Source organism: Seriola aureovittata, chromosome 23 (genome assembly GCF_021018895.1).
Source record: "Seriola aureovittata isolate HTS-2021-v1 ecotype China chromosome 23, ASM2101889v1, whole genome shotgun sequence".
NCBI classification, from domain to species: domain Eukaryota; kingdom Metazoa; phylum Chordata; class Actinopteri; order Carangiformes; family Carangidae; genus Seriola; species Seriola aureovittata.
Genome location: NC_079386.1, coordinates 1,770,544 through 1,785,514, shown reverse-complemented (window position 1 = coordinate 1,785,514; position 14,971 = coordinate 1,770,544). Strand labels below are relative to the sequence as shown.

The following is a 14,971-nucleotide window of genomic DNA, read 5'->3' as shown; positions in this document are numbered from 1 at the left end:
AAACTACAATGAGATGGTTTTTGGTTCTTAAAATCACAAATATATCTTCTTATGGATCAACACTTCAAATCAAACACAGTAGAAGAAAATATGGAGCTTTAAAAGGTGACCACAGTCCAAAGTGGCTGCAGCAGGAGCCTTCAACAAGTCAAGATCAAATGTCTAAACCTGCAGGTCCCTGAGGCTACATGTCTTTGTCATATCATGTCATGCTATCTTGAATACATTTTGTATACAAAATGTCAAAACAGCTGGCCAAGGTCAGCCAGGAGCAAGATATGAAAATAAGGATACAATTTTTAAAAAACATCAAAATTTTAAATCAAGCCTCATTATTAGTGATTTTTTTTTTTTCGCCTATGAAACAAACTTTTCCCCTACATTCATCATCATTTGAAAAATGAAACTGATAGCAACAGAGCAGTCACTTTGGATACGGGGACAGATAGATAGTTATCTTTGTGTTACTTTGCATCACATCAGCAACAAATGGGAGCTGCTGAGCAAATACTTTATACATCTGAAAGGGAAATTACATCACACAAAATGACATAACCTCAGACCAGCCCTGCTTAAATACAAACTGGATGAGTTTTACAGTGACTGTGAAGCCTGTGTTTAATAGTTTAAAAACCAACTGTTTGAATATACATCTGTTTCTTCTACAGTATGCTGAATCAACAAACAAATATAATACGTTATGTATAAGTTATGACAGTTTAGATGTCTGTGAACAGCGAGGGTTGCCAATCTGTGGCAGATCATTGGTCCCCTGTTTCAATGCTCCCTTAAAGCAGCTCTAATGTCAGCCCATCCTGGATTACCATGCTCAGGTGATGCCTGAACAGGAGGCTGGATGTTTACATGTCCCTCTGGGTGCTCCTCTGTGAAACTGTCAACATGTTCCTCACAAATGTTATGAAGCACACAGCAGGTCAGAGCCATGTGCTTGCAGTCGTGTCTTTTTAGGAGGCAACTCTATTGTCCTTTAAATCTCCACAAATGATTGTGCACTGCCCAGCCTATAATTGTGAGTGTGTTGCTCAGGATGTCTGAAAAGGACTTTATGAGCCAATTCTGTATTGAGTGAGGTGACCAGCCAAGCTGTCAACCATCAGGTAATAGTCACTTTATTTTGTCTTAGTAGTTCCCTGTCACATAGGACGCCCCCTAAATGTGAGTCTCTGCTTTTGCATCATGTACACTCTCTGGATAGCCTACATCAAAGAAAAGACCTTTGCCATCCAACTACCTGCAGAACAGTTGAATACCATCCTCTCCTGTTGTAATAGTCTCGATGAGACTCTTCTGGTGCCATTATTGCAATGAGGCTTCCATCTGTTGCAACAACACACTGTGGTTCTCTCCAACGATGATGGAACAAAGTGGTCATTTCTACTGACTTGTCAGAAACATTGACAGGAGACAGCACCATGATGAATGTGCTGCAGAAATCCTGAACACAACTAAACACTAAACACAGTGCTCAGGCCTAACACAAAGAGAGGGCTGATGGTCCCGTATTAACTGCCGGTGGCCAGCTTCCAGATGGCAATTTCGACCCACTTTCGGATTGGGATACACAAAAGTGTCTTCCCTCATGTTCCTTCTCCTCTTGACATCACCCTCACCCAACCACATATGTACTCACATGACTCCCGGGACTCCCCAGCCCCAGCCTACACATCATGCTCTGCAGATGTAAAGGCACATGCTTATGACTGCAGCAAAAATTACATCGTCATTTTTAGGTTTTTTTCAATGGAAATGAAATGCAAAATTACCATTCCCACTAACATTGACTCATCGCAAAACCTGAAACAATCACAATGTCGTTGTCATCGTTCAGCCCTACTATACAGTGATGTAATGACGTAGCTCTTTAGCCTGAAAAAAAGCAAACTGATTCCTAGAAGGTCCACAAGTTGAACCAGCTCCAAACCAGCACCAGACCAGACCAGACCTAGGAATTAAGTTGTTCAATGCCCCAGATTTGCTTAAAGTTGATGGCTGAGATACAAATACTGTAGAATCTTAGGCTATTAATTCACACCACAACACCTTAATTTTAAGGCAGCGTTTCAAAATGAAAAAGATGACCCTTTAGTTCCGTTTGCGAAACGATCTCTGTCCAGACTATTATACCTGAAAACATATATACATATACATGACTAAACATGTACAGTGGGCATGTGAGCCAGTGTAAACAGGAAGCAGATCCGCTTCTCTGCATTTCATTGGTTGCAGAAAATACTACGAACAAGTGTTAAAATGCAGAAATTAACAGAACAACTGTTAGCAAAAACAAGGTCAGTAACACTTGTAAATCATTATTATGTTGTATTCACGCTGGCCGTGTGTGTCTACGTCATAGTTTCCAAAGGTGACCCAGTCTACAACACAACCCTGAAGTTTTCAAACTAAAACAGGTCCAGCAGCGTTTCCAAAAGTCTCAGTTTTTAAGGCTTGAAAACTTTGGAGTAGTGTGGATGACAGGAGTAAATGTAGCAAAGTGATGAGTTTTTACACCAAAATGTAGTAGTGTGGATGAAGCCTAAAAAGTGTTATGGATAGGTTATTTTATGACAGAATAAAACTCAACCCAAGACTTAAACATGACACATCTATGTCTCCTGGAATATCCGGTAATATCAATGCAGACATTTGACACATAATGCAGCCCTGTACCATTTACGTTAATTGGCCTACAATAAACATGTACGTGTAGTCACATGGGTGCAAAGGTCTATCTCAGGATTTTAAAAATCAATATTACATCAAATTTGATGAAGTGATGAGTACACCTTGCTCAGTATTTAAATGATTTAGTTTGTATCTTTTAGTTGATATGTGTAGGCCAACAGCTTCACATTAGATCGTTAATGACACACTGCTACAAGGTTTAATTTGTAATGTTAATCTTATTTGGTGCACATTAGACAGTGATGAGTGCATAACTGTTGGTTAAAATGGTTCTTCGTATTGAATGATAGTGAATATGGACTGAATATGAGCTGACCTGAGACCCATCAGTCTGTCAACCTGTTTTTGATCAAATCTCGCAGACACGTATCATTCATCATCCCACTGCCACAGACTCGGTGCTTCCTTGTAGCCTCTGATGCAGCTCTTCAGTGGAGTGTGGCTTCACATTAAGCTCCATCTGGTCCTCTCATGAGCAGGGACACAGAGCCTCAGGAGGGTATCAGGAGGTTTCTGATGCATCACCACAAGCAGGAACAGAGGAGGAAGGATTCAGACAGGGAGAGGATTTCTTGCTCTACTTAACACACTGATGGGGAGTCCGACCAGAGAAGCTCTGCCTCCTCATTCACAGTGAAGGAACACAACCTCACCAGATTACATAACACTGGCTGAAGCACCAACAGTGGATTTGCACTTTCATGTGCTTGACATGATGATTCCATCACTAAAGACATGTAATGGTGGAGGGAGGGAAGCCTTCCATCTCTTCTTCTTGGACCAGTGGGACAATTTAAAGAATGATCCTGGTTCACCTGCAGTGAGACCAGCTGAGTGGATCAGTTAGAGGGGACTGACAGATCAATGGTCCAGGAAAAAATACAAAACCATACTGTGGGAATTCCACATCAGATCAACAGATTTTAGAACATTTTCACAACTGCCTATCTTCTTACCTGTTGTAAATAATGTCAATGTACCCAAAAACTAGCGTGCAATATTTTTGTCTTGTATCTTCTTTAAATTTTCATATATAAAACTCATGTTATAGGACTTTCTTAGCAACTAGGTGCATGCCTGAAAGAAACCAAAATATTGGATGTATGAGGCATTAAAAATAAAAATGATATCACACCTATATTTGGAGTGCATATTACCCATGTATGACAAAGTCTACCCTAAAAATAATGACTAGAAAGAGCATTAATACATGCACCAAATGTGAAGTTAGGACCTTGTACCAAACTATGTTTATTAAGGTATCAGGTATTAAGGTTTTCTTTCTTGGTTGCCAATGCCTTTGTTTACTTACATCTGCTGTTCTGTTTAAGCAGCCTAAATAAGATATAAGCCAAAAACATTGCACAACAGTTGTTGGGTGCAATGACATTATTTACATGAAATGTAAAGCAAATCCAAGATCAGTCAGTTAAGGCCTCTGTTCTTGATCTGGACTTCAGAGACTTCATACTGTCTACTCTTCAAAAAACAAAACACAGACCTCAGACCTAACTTCTCACGTCCTCTCTGCATAATCACATCACCTGTGAAAAGGGATGAGCTGGTTTTATGTTAATGTATGTATCAGCAGGTGGAAAAAAAACAGACCTGAAAAGAGAGTGTCTGCTGAGGACCTGCCAGGCTGTGAGTGTTTGTTGTGGACGTATGCGGCTGAAGTGGCGCAGTGTGCTGGGTGCTAGAGGGTGAATGAAGAGGAGGAAGCCCTTTGACTAATCTCTGGGGAAGATAATGATCTTACATGCAGCCTGAACACTGTGTGCTTCTGGAGGACTGGTAATATGTGCGCTCACTCACACAGAACTGCCTGCACCAGCCAGCCGCAACAAAGAAATCTTTATTGAACGCAAAATCCATGGACACTTGCTCCACAAATATGAACCCATTGCGACAGATTAATGTTGAACATTACTGCTAGGGCCTATTTTACCAGATACACTGCACAAATAAACAACATAACCTTGTTACTGGGTGGGCTACTTAAAAGTCAATTTGGAAGTCATTACATAATCATATGCTTGTTGCTAACTGCAACGTTACATGGGCTAGAATTAGCAGTACACGGTAACCTTTTATTTTCATTCCAGCACTACACATGCATGATCCGGTGAGCTGGGCTTTTTGCAAAAACTGCAACTTTGCCTGAGAGACCTGGCAGTTCTACAAAACCTCCATACAACCTTAAACCAGAAAGGATCTAATGCAAAGCTCCCAGAATGCCTGTTGAATGTACAGAGGAGGCCCATCACAAGTCATTTCCAGTACGAGGGACTGTTCTGAGCAGCAGTCTCTATATCTATCCATCTCTACAGATTTTAGTCACACATTACTTTTAGGGATGATTCAATGAACATTAAAATTCAGACTACTTGACTGGTCTTAACGCAAGGAAACAATCAGAAAACAGACAAAACTGAGCACATTTTAACATGGATAGCAGTGCTAGCACAAGCCGCCTTCTTAGCTTGCAGGTTTACATCCACACATCTGTACTGAATGTGTTTACACCTCCCTGGTTTACAACATCCGGGCAACAGCAGGGGGAGAAGGAGGGCAGTTGTACATTAATAAAATATTGATAATTACTTTAACCAAATGGTATTCCTCGTGCTGACTAGTGAGCATAGCAACGTTTCACTGTTTAGTCAACTAATCGCACACATCCCCAGTTACTGTAATGTGTGCACTGAACTGCAATATCACAAAAGAAACAAAAATATATATGAAACTAAATAAGAGTCCATACAACAACAAATTCTGAAAATTAAAGAAAAAAAACCCTCAATTTCTCAACTCCGTCAGTGTGTAATGTTGTCTGAACATAAACTGCCATATAACAACTTCATCATTAAACTTTCAGTTTCTTCTTTATGCCAGGAAACACCAGATAAACACATAACACAAGGCTAATAGTACGACCAAACGTTCATTACCAACTTTTAGTGCAGGCCAGCTTTCAGTCCTCGGAGGGGCCTGTTGGTAAGATTTAACCTTAAATACCTGGCTCTAAACAAAAGAGCAGATCTGGCTAACACTATTTTATGAGTCTGTCATTTCCTCAAAGGTGTCCCAGAAGGAACTATGCACTTGACACTTGTTACGCAATAATCTTCAAATGAACTGCTGTGCATTGACTAAAAGATTGACATAAAGACTTAACAATTCATTGCACGGATGCAAATTAGGATTAATTTAATTAATCTTCTGATTATTTTCTTAATCCACGGTCTGATCTATACAATGTAAAAAAAAAAAAAAAAAAAAGAAAAAAAGAAAAACAATTTCCAGGAGTCCAAGATGATGTAATAAAAAGTAATGTTTTGTCCAAACAACAAAGATATTTAATTTAAAATAAGACAAGAAAAGGTATCAAATTGTCACATGTGAGAAAATGGAAACGTCAAATATTTTGCTTAAAAAACAAATCAATCCAACAATAACTGATATAATCATAAATACAGTTGTTAATTCATTTTCTGAAAATAAATAAATTGGAAGTGGACCAGCTGAATACCATCTCCACATTCTACAAGCTGCATTTCGATATGGCAGAACTTTGCAAGGCATTTTCTTGCAGTTCCTGTGTAAAAACACTGCTGTTTAGTAAATTTACCACAAGTTTTCAGGGTCAGATTTTTGTTACCTGTATGTACACAGGTGTGCAGTGATGACTTTGCTTGTAATACTCCCAACAATCACTTCCAAATTACATGTCTTTCCAGGACACTTCAGGGGCAATTATTTGAAAAAAAAAACAACAACAAAAACGACAACATTAGGAATTTAAGGATGATAATTTGTAGCTGACATGTATGAGATCTTCACATTAGCTGCCGAGCACCTACCCAGAAAGCACTTCTCTGCATTTTCATATTATTATTTCATGTATCTTTGCAGAAATAACAGCTTTAACTGGAGGGACCACTGAGCCAAACAGCCATACTGCAGGACACTACCTGCTGTGAAAGCAACACACACACAAACTGGCTCATTAAGAGACAAGAGTGAGTGCCCGTGTGCCGATGGGTCATGGAGTCACTTTAAAGCAAAAAACACCACAACAGCAGAGCGGATACAAATATTGGAATATGGAACTACACATCATAGGTCAATTTAACACAAATACAGTAACACTTAAAGATAATAAAGATGACTGAAGGCTAATGACTACATAAGAAGTATTAGCTGGACATTGAAATTAATAATAAAAACAACAGAGGTTCAGTTGTCATAAACAGAGAGAGCCATGTATTACATATTCAGTAGACTTTCAATGAGGAAATAGAAAAAACACTGAGCCACTGACTGAATAATCGATATCTGATATTTCATAAAAGCCCAATATCATACCAATCTGCTACCCAACACCAACGAGATTTGCTCTTGTAAGCAGTGTACTGTAAAAATCTGTCTGCTGTAGATATGAGAGTTTCAGGCTAATAGCAGCACACTAACCAGTGCACAAACTGAAACATGTACAATTAACAAATACAGAAAACAAAATTTAAAGAAACAATTTCATATTGTACCATTATCTAATAAAATTGGACAAAACCCGACTGTTCAGACATTAAGCACAGAATTATGCAGCATACTTAGCAGAGTAGTGTTTAATCAGGATGACCTAAATAGCCTACAGACTCCTATGTGACCTTACACAGCGATAAGCCTGTCACACAGTCTCACCGTCAATTCAGCCATCTCTGCCGCCACAAAACCAGACTCACAGAAGGTACACAAAGTCCTCACACGGTTATTAATGCTTACAGACAACAAACGCTGGTCGCAAGCACTGAAAACACGACGTGACAGATCGACACCCACAGCTAAAAAGTACACTTGTTCTTATCGCAGGGTCGATGAAACTGGAAAATATGGTGGAGGCAGTCTAGCTGGCAGCTAGCAGTCTCTACCGGCGTTTCGGTTCTCTCCACAATGGTGGTGACATTTAGACACCCGGTGTTAGCAGATGAGTTAATTTTAATTGTATCGCGCAAAAAAACTTAACATTACTACTAGAAATGAATTATTTTATTTTGCTGATATTCTACAGTTACCGTCCAGCAGTAAGTGGCACATTAAAAATGAGAAGTCTCACTGATTCTGCAATTGCTACATTGGTAGCAAGTTAGTGTTAGCTAGCTAACTTAGTTCAGCTTTTTCAGGAATTAGGACTGAGTTAAGTGTTTCACTCGCTGGTGTTTCCTAGTAACTAATGATACACAGTAACAAGACGGGTAGTTATTTTCAATAAACTAAACACTTAACTGCTAGTATACAGGAGCAATTGCACCGGCTAATATATAACTACATGTAGTACGCAGGGCTAAGCTAACAAAACTTAGCAATCAAAGTTAGCTAGCACAGCTAACGCTATCAGTTGCATATGAAGTGATATGGCGGAGGCGATAATGAAATTAAACCACCCCGCTGACAAAGCTAGGCGACCAGCTTCAGCTAGCTACCGCAGACGTCGCTACAATTAGTTCGATGCTGACCTCTCAACAGCTAGCAGCTAATGCTAAGTCGCATTGTGTTCACTTCCAGGACGTTACCATATGTGCAGACTCCAAGTCAGAAAATGTGACAATTTACGGTTGCTTCGCTCACTTGCAACTACAAATACAATTCTGCAAACTCTGTTATCAACCAGGCTGCGTTTATTTTAAATTAAATGACAACTTTCAGGACAGCTTCACGCTGCTCGCCAGCCAACACTCTGTGGGGTATTTTGGTAGAGGAAACTAGACTGGATTTCACGCCAGTCCTTTTTAAAAGTTCATATTTTCTGAAAAGAAACACTAGTTGGTGTGTTATATCCATGCCGAATGCAGGGGCTGTTTCAGCGAATTACAACTGAGTTGAAACCAAGTAATAATGTTTGAGTTATTTACATTTGCCCATTGGTTAAAGTCACAATACATTGTTGGATGTTTTAATAGATTTGACGTTGTTCCATGCAAGAGTGGACGCACGTACGGACATTAGGAAAGAGTTAGCATTAGTTAGCGGCTAACGGAACAGACAGCTAGCGGCTAGCTAGCCACCTTGTGTCGAAACGAACAATCACGTTGAGGGGGGTGTCTTAAAAATGTAAAACATTCCTTACCTCCCACTCGGTACATGTTAGCCGCCATTCTCTCGTAACCTTTATCAAAAACAGTCCCAGGGTATTCCCCGCTTGGGTAGAAAAAGGTCGATTGTGATCTATTTTATTCCTTCATTTATCGTAGACACCCCCGCCGTGAAACAAAGCCGGCTCCGGGCACAACAAGCCGAGATGTGGCGGGTAAAAAGTTGAAAGTTTCCGTTAGTAATTTTCCGGAGGTTATCCCCCAAAAATTGAAGTCTTTGTTTTCGGTCCCTCAGACGACCTTCCTCTCCTCTTCCTCACTCACTCACACATTCACACACAGCTAGCCTGTCTCTTACTCCACTCTTCCTCCCATCCTCCGCTCCCAGCTTCATCCTCCTCTTCTTCACCTCCGCTCAGTTCAACACACACACTCGCATACAGAAAACACACACTCACTGGCCCCCTTCGTTCGTGTGCAAATCGTCATCTTCGGATGTTGTCGACAATCTCCGGCATCTTACAATTAACTTTTTCACTGGCCTCGGTTTAATAAACAACCTGTTATTTGAAACACAACCTCACACACAGATACACACACGACAAAGTGTGTATAACTTTATATATTTTATATTGGACAAAATAAAGTTTACATACAAACAGCCTACATAGAACATACACGCACAGAAAGTAAAGAAAGAGAAGTCATTGCCAGTTTAAGACAAAAGAGGAAAGTGAGAGTGCACACGCATACGTTTGGCACGCGCACGCGTACACACACCTTCAAAATAAAACCCTGGAGGAAACTCTGTATTATCAAAAGAGTTATGTAATGTAATATCACCTGTTTTATAGTGACCAAGCTGCACGTGGACCTTCACATGGTTACTACTAAGACCCAGTTTAAGATAGTCATTACTTGGCTTACCATTTTCTTTTTTCTTTTTTTAAGCTTGAGATCCCTTAAAATAAAACAATGTCCACTTCTGAAGTCACTAGTGTGTATATATGCCTGTGACCTAGCATTTCAGCCCAAGAGTGAGTACTGCCTCTAAAAATTTAAAGGTAATTACAGGACGGCCCCCCCCCAAAAAAAAATTAATTAATTAATTAAAATAGAAAATAAAAATAAAAAAACTGAAATGTTGGAAATGACAAAAATAAATATACTTATGGTTACAAAAAATGACAGTAAATCAGGGTTATGTTTTTTTAAATTACAATTATCAGCTACTGAGACAAAATTATATAAAGTATGATTTTGACTTGTGAGCATTTCATCCCAAAAGGGATTACTGCCTCTCTGATTGTTTAAGTAAGGTTTAGAAAAAAGAAAAAGAAGGAAAAAGAAAAAATGTTTTTTTGCTTTTTTGCTTCATTCCTTTTTCATCCTCCTTATGTCATGTCATGTTGTGTCATGTCATGTCATGTCATGTCATGTTGTGTCATGTCATGTTGTGTCATGTCATGTCATGTTATGTTATGTTGTTATGTTATGTCATGTTATTTTATATCATGTCATGTCATGTTTTGTCATGTCATGTCATGTTGTTATGTTATGTTATATCATGTTATGTGATGTCATGTTTTGTCATGTCGTGATGTGATGTCATGTTTTGTTATGTCATGTTGTTATGTTATGTTATGTTATGTTATGTTATGTTATGTTATGTTATGTTATGTAATGTTATGTTATATCACTCCCATTGTCTTTGTCTCGCCTCACCAAAAAAAGAAAAAAAAATTAAATGGATGAAATGTTGGAAATCACAAAAATAGATATACTCCTGTTAAGTATAAATACATTAAGTAAATATGATAGTAAGTCAGAGTTATGCCTTTTTAAATTAACATTATCAGATATTGAGACAAAATTATATATAATAGTAAACATAGTTTTGACCTCCAATCATGATTTTACTAAGAAGTTTTGAAATTAGTTATTAATACATTTTTACATTTACTATCTCAATGTTATAAATTAATATCTCACATTTTTGACTTAAAAAAAAGAAAAAAAGACCTACTATCTCATTAGTAAGTTTAGGACAATGTTTAAAAATGCTGAAACAAACAAATAGAAAAATGAACAGTATGATCAAATTGACATATTGGCAGCAGGGATAGTGTAAGATTTTGTCTGATGTCATTTCTTGACATCACTAGGGATGTTGTAAAAAAATGGTAGGTGCAATAAGATGCAGCTTCAGCCCCAGACCTTGTTGATCTGTAGTAAATCTTTACACAATTTTCATATTCATTCTAATTTTCAAAACAGAGGAACACTTCGCAAATCATGCAGTTATGTAGGACCAGGATGAGTGGATCATTTATCATTTAGTAGTAATACATTTATTTTTTCCTGATGATGGTCTAGCACCAAAATGTTGCAAAGAAATAGTTTATTGCAAATCAGACAGTGTGCAGGAATTTTCAATCACTATTTCCTACTTTGGACATATTTTTACATACAAATTTACTTACAAAATCAATCTCATGATTTTAATTCAGTATCAACTATCAATCACAGTTACACTTTCTCTTAATTTTGATTTACCATGAGTATTTTCATCATCCCTAAGATTAATCAGTTTTTTTCTTTTCCTGGCAGAATTGAGCTTCCATACAGAACATATAACAAATACACAACAAAAATAAATTTAAAGAAATTGTGTTACATAAGTGTTGTTTCGTTTCCTTCCCCAACCTGTTAGTTTATAAAATACAATGCATTGTTGTATATGAAACTAAAATTAGACCCACCTCAACCACTTGCACCATTGAAATTATAATTAAATGTTGATGTATCAGCAAAGTTGAAGATTTTTACAGGACGTGGACACCTTCTTTACATTTCATGAATGACCTGACTGTGCAGACACCTGTGATTGGATAGGGACTGGTGCTACCACCGCCATCCCATGATAACTTGTAGTTTGCACTGCAGCTAGGGGATCATAGCTGTTAACAAGGAGAGAGAATAGGATGTTAACCGAATAATATACTTCAGTTTTTTTTATTGATCTTTAATTAATTAGAATGCTCCTATGGATTCTGACTTAGGTATATTACTTTGTATGTAATTAATTTATCTATTATTTTATTTACTTATTTGTCTTTTTATTGTTTATATATATTTACTTGTGCATATTACTCAACTTATTTTGATTCTTGTCTATAGTCACTTTAACCTATATGCATAACTCAATATTTAAAGTTATGCTTATTAAGTTTTATTTTTAATTTACAGACACTGTTTAATGTTTGAATGTTCTGTTCTGTCTACTCAGTAAATTTAAATGAACAAAAGCCAATAACAAAGTATTGAAAAAAATGTTAATGTATCAATAATCCAATTGTATATTAAATATACTGTAAAAGTGCCTATTCTGCATTATTCTACTTTTATTTTTCACACTTTACATCTATTTAATTTATTAGAGTTTTAAGTAAAACTGTTTAATTGCTGACTTTACTTTTAACATAGTATTTTTCCATTGTAGTACTGATGCTCATTACAGGATCTGAGTAAATCTTTTATCAGTGTTGAGGGGTCCTGGCTCTCAAGTTGGACACAACTGACTTATCTTCTCTAATGAAAAGACATGTGTCAGCAGAGTTTGTTCTGAAGTTTCATTAACTGAACTGAAGTGAAGAGTCAGATCCTCCTGTACTGGTGGGGTGCAGTGCGAGGGTTTCTGTTCTGGGTTAGGGTGAATTCTCAACACGCAGCACGTCACACAGTGGCTGGAGCAGCGCTGCCCACTAGTGACACATCACACACATTACACTTTCCAGTCTTTAGTAATTTATTGGGAGCTTGACAGATACATCATCACAGTATTCTCACTGTTGTTTTAAATATATATAAAACTGTACTAAAGTAATCATGTTCAAGTGTACTTACAGCTGTTAGAGAAATTAATCATCCAGAGAAGCTGAGAGTTGATTTCATGATAAGAGGTTTGTCACAGTCTGTCTAATGCAAGCATAAAAACAGGTTCAATATTAGCTGAGATGTCAAACAAACACTGATTAAAATACTAAAAACAATATGCAAACATCTTTTAAGGCACGATGGCGAATGGCACCGCGATGCAGCACTCTGCTAAAGTTTGGTAAGAAAGATAAAAACACAGGAATGTTCACTGAAACCAACGTCACCACAGAAGTCAGGTCATGTTCCGTACCAGCAAACACACACGACCACAAATCATCCTCATCACATATCCAAGAGTGACTAATAATCTGTGCTGGAGAGCCCTGCACTGTCCAGTTTCACAAGGATTTACAGGATTAAGTGTAAAATGAATATGGGTCTTCCTCCTGAAGAGGATTCCTCTACATGTTCTGTCTGAAACCGACACAGCGGCTTCACCACAGAGGCCAAACTGAGCCGACACACTCACTAACACGCCTCTGTCTCTGTGTAAACAGTCTCCTCTCTGTCGCTCTGACTAACACCGCACCTTCCTAGCTGGTGGCAGGTTCTGGAGAGCTGGTGGAGGTGGACGAGGCCGATGCCAGTCTCTCCCTGCTGTCGGGCGCCCCGCCTCCGATCACCTTCCACTGTAGGATGCAGGTGTCCTTTCCGCCCATGGAGAGCAGGTGCGAGTCGCTGTGGGTGAAGCAGACGTTGGTGACGTGGCTGCCGTGGCCCTCATACTTGTGGCTTGGTGCCTGGAGAGAAAAGGAGGAGAGAAGAGATACTTTGGATCAGCACGTTGTAAATCCTATTACCTCCCCCCTCCCCCTCCCCTACTTTTGATCAGACCTGCAGTTCTGCCAGAAAATTTTAAAAGCTTCACCCCCACCTGCTGTGGACAAACAGCATTTAATGGTGGTGTGAAGAAAATCCAAAGTCATTGTTCAGGTCAGGGCTTCCTCAGTCAGCTGTTAGCTACACTGAGAGTCGTTGGAAATCATCTCAACAACAGCAAGGTTTCTACAATATAAATTATAAATGCTGACACATTACATTACAGACATTTACATTTACTCATCTGTTAGACGCTTTTATCCAAACAGACTTATAAGTGAGGGACATCACTAAAGCTTCAGTGCAGTAGAGACTTTGGTGTAAGAACTAAGTCCTACTTCTATTTAATAAGTAAAGAAGTGCAGGTAAAGAAGTGCAGTGAAAGTTCACCTGAGGACTTGAGAGCAGCTGGAAGTGCTGAAAATTTTAAACGTTAACTCAAAATGTTCCTCTTCAGCCTGGCTTTTAATTAAATATGGTTTTACTCATTAGTTACTTTATTTTATTCACTTATTTTATTATAAGTATTCTATTGTATTTGTTCTTTTATTATTACTTTTCTTATATGTTTTTGTTTTGTTTGCTAATGTTATTATAGCTTTCTAAATCTATTTTATTGTATCTCGTTGCTTTCTTACTCGATCCACAGACCAGAAGAGTCTGGACTGACACTGTCTTGTGCAGGATGATGATGTCAGACCACATTCCTTTAGAGGAAATCAGTGGAGGAGAAGGAGCATCCAGCTGAATGATTGAGTTCAAGTACATGGAGCAGGACCAGGAGTCTCTCTGAAGGCAGCATTAGAGACTGAATGTGATTCAGGCGGTCATGAGTAGACAGACTGGCTGCTGCATCCTGGACCATCTGTAAGGGTTTCAGTGTGTGTGGAGGGAGGTCCACCAGAGGGTGAGAGATAACCACGGTCTGGACCAAGAGCTGGGTGGAGAACTGAATCAGGTAAGACCTGATTTTTCTGATGTTGTATAGAACATATAGAACTGAAGTTTACTTTTAAGATGATTCCTAACTTCAGCTCATGATTTCCTCTCTACTGAAAATCATTCAAGGTTTTCAAACACCACAGACACCACAGTGATGAAATCAGAGCATCAGTAAAATCCAGAAGGCACCTGTGTTTTCATATTTAAGATCTTCAACAATGACACCTGATCACAGGGTTTGTTGGTGAAAGTTCCTCATACCTGGTTTCCAGTAGCATGTTAATTAATGCTGACAGACTGAAAGTGAAAACAAACTGAAGTGATACGGATCATTCCAGAGGGCTGACTCACTTTATCTTTCCATCATATAAGATGAGTAAGATATAAGAGTCATATAAGGTTGATGTGCAGTGTTTCACTGACCTCCGTATCACTTGTAAAGTGACAAGACGGGCTGGCTAGACCAGGAGCTAGCT

The 14,971-nt window shown here is 38.5% G+C and overlaps 2 protein-coding genes across 4 annotated transcripts in view; both read right to left on the bottom strand.

Annotated features, from left to right (window-relative positions):
- The window catches only part of mta2 (metastasis associated 1 family, member 2), a 38,634-nt gene extending 29,390 nt beyond the window's left edge, over positions 1-9,244 (bottom strand). For both annotated transcript variants that reach the window (XM_056369168.1, XM_056369169.1), the window contains exon 1: positions 8,831-9,244. In XM_056369168.1, the coding sequence (XP_056225143.1) occupies positions 8,831-8,858 (28 nt within the window). In that variant the 5' untranslated portion in view covers positions 8,859-9,244. The remainder of the gene's footprint in view (positions 1-8,830) is intronic.
- A 3,341-nt stretch (positions 9,245-12,585) lies between these two features.
- eml3 (EMAP like 3) overlaps positions 12,586-14,971 on the bottom strand; it is a 55,569-nt gene continuing 53,183 nt past the window's right edge. For both annotated transcript variants that reach the window (XM_056369291.1, XM_056369292.1), the window contains one exon: positions 12,586-13,474. In XM_056369291.1, coding sequence (XP_056225266.1) covers positions 13,268-13,474 — 207 coding nt within the window. In that variant the 3' untranslated portion in view covers positions 12,586-13,267. The remainder of the gene's footprint in view (positions 13,475-14,971) is intronic.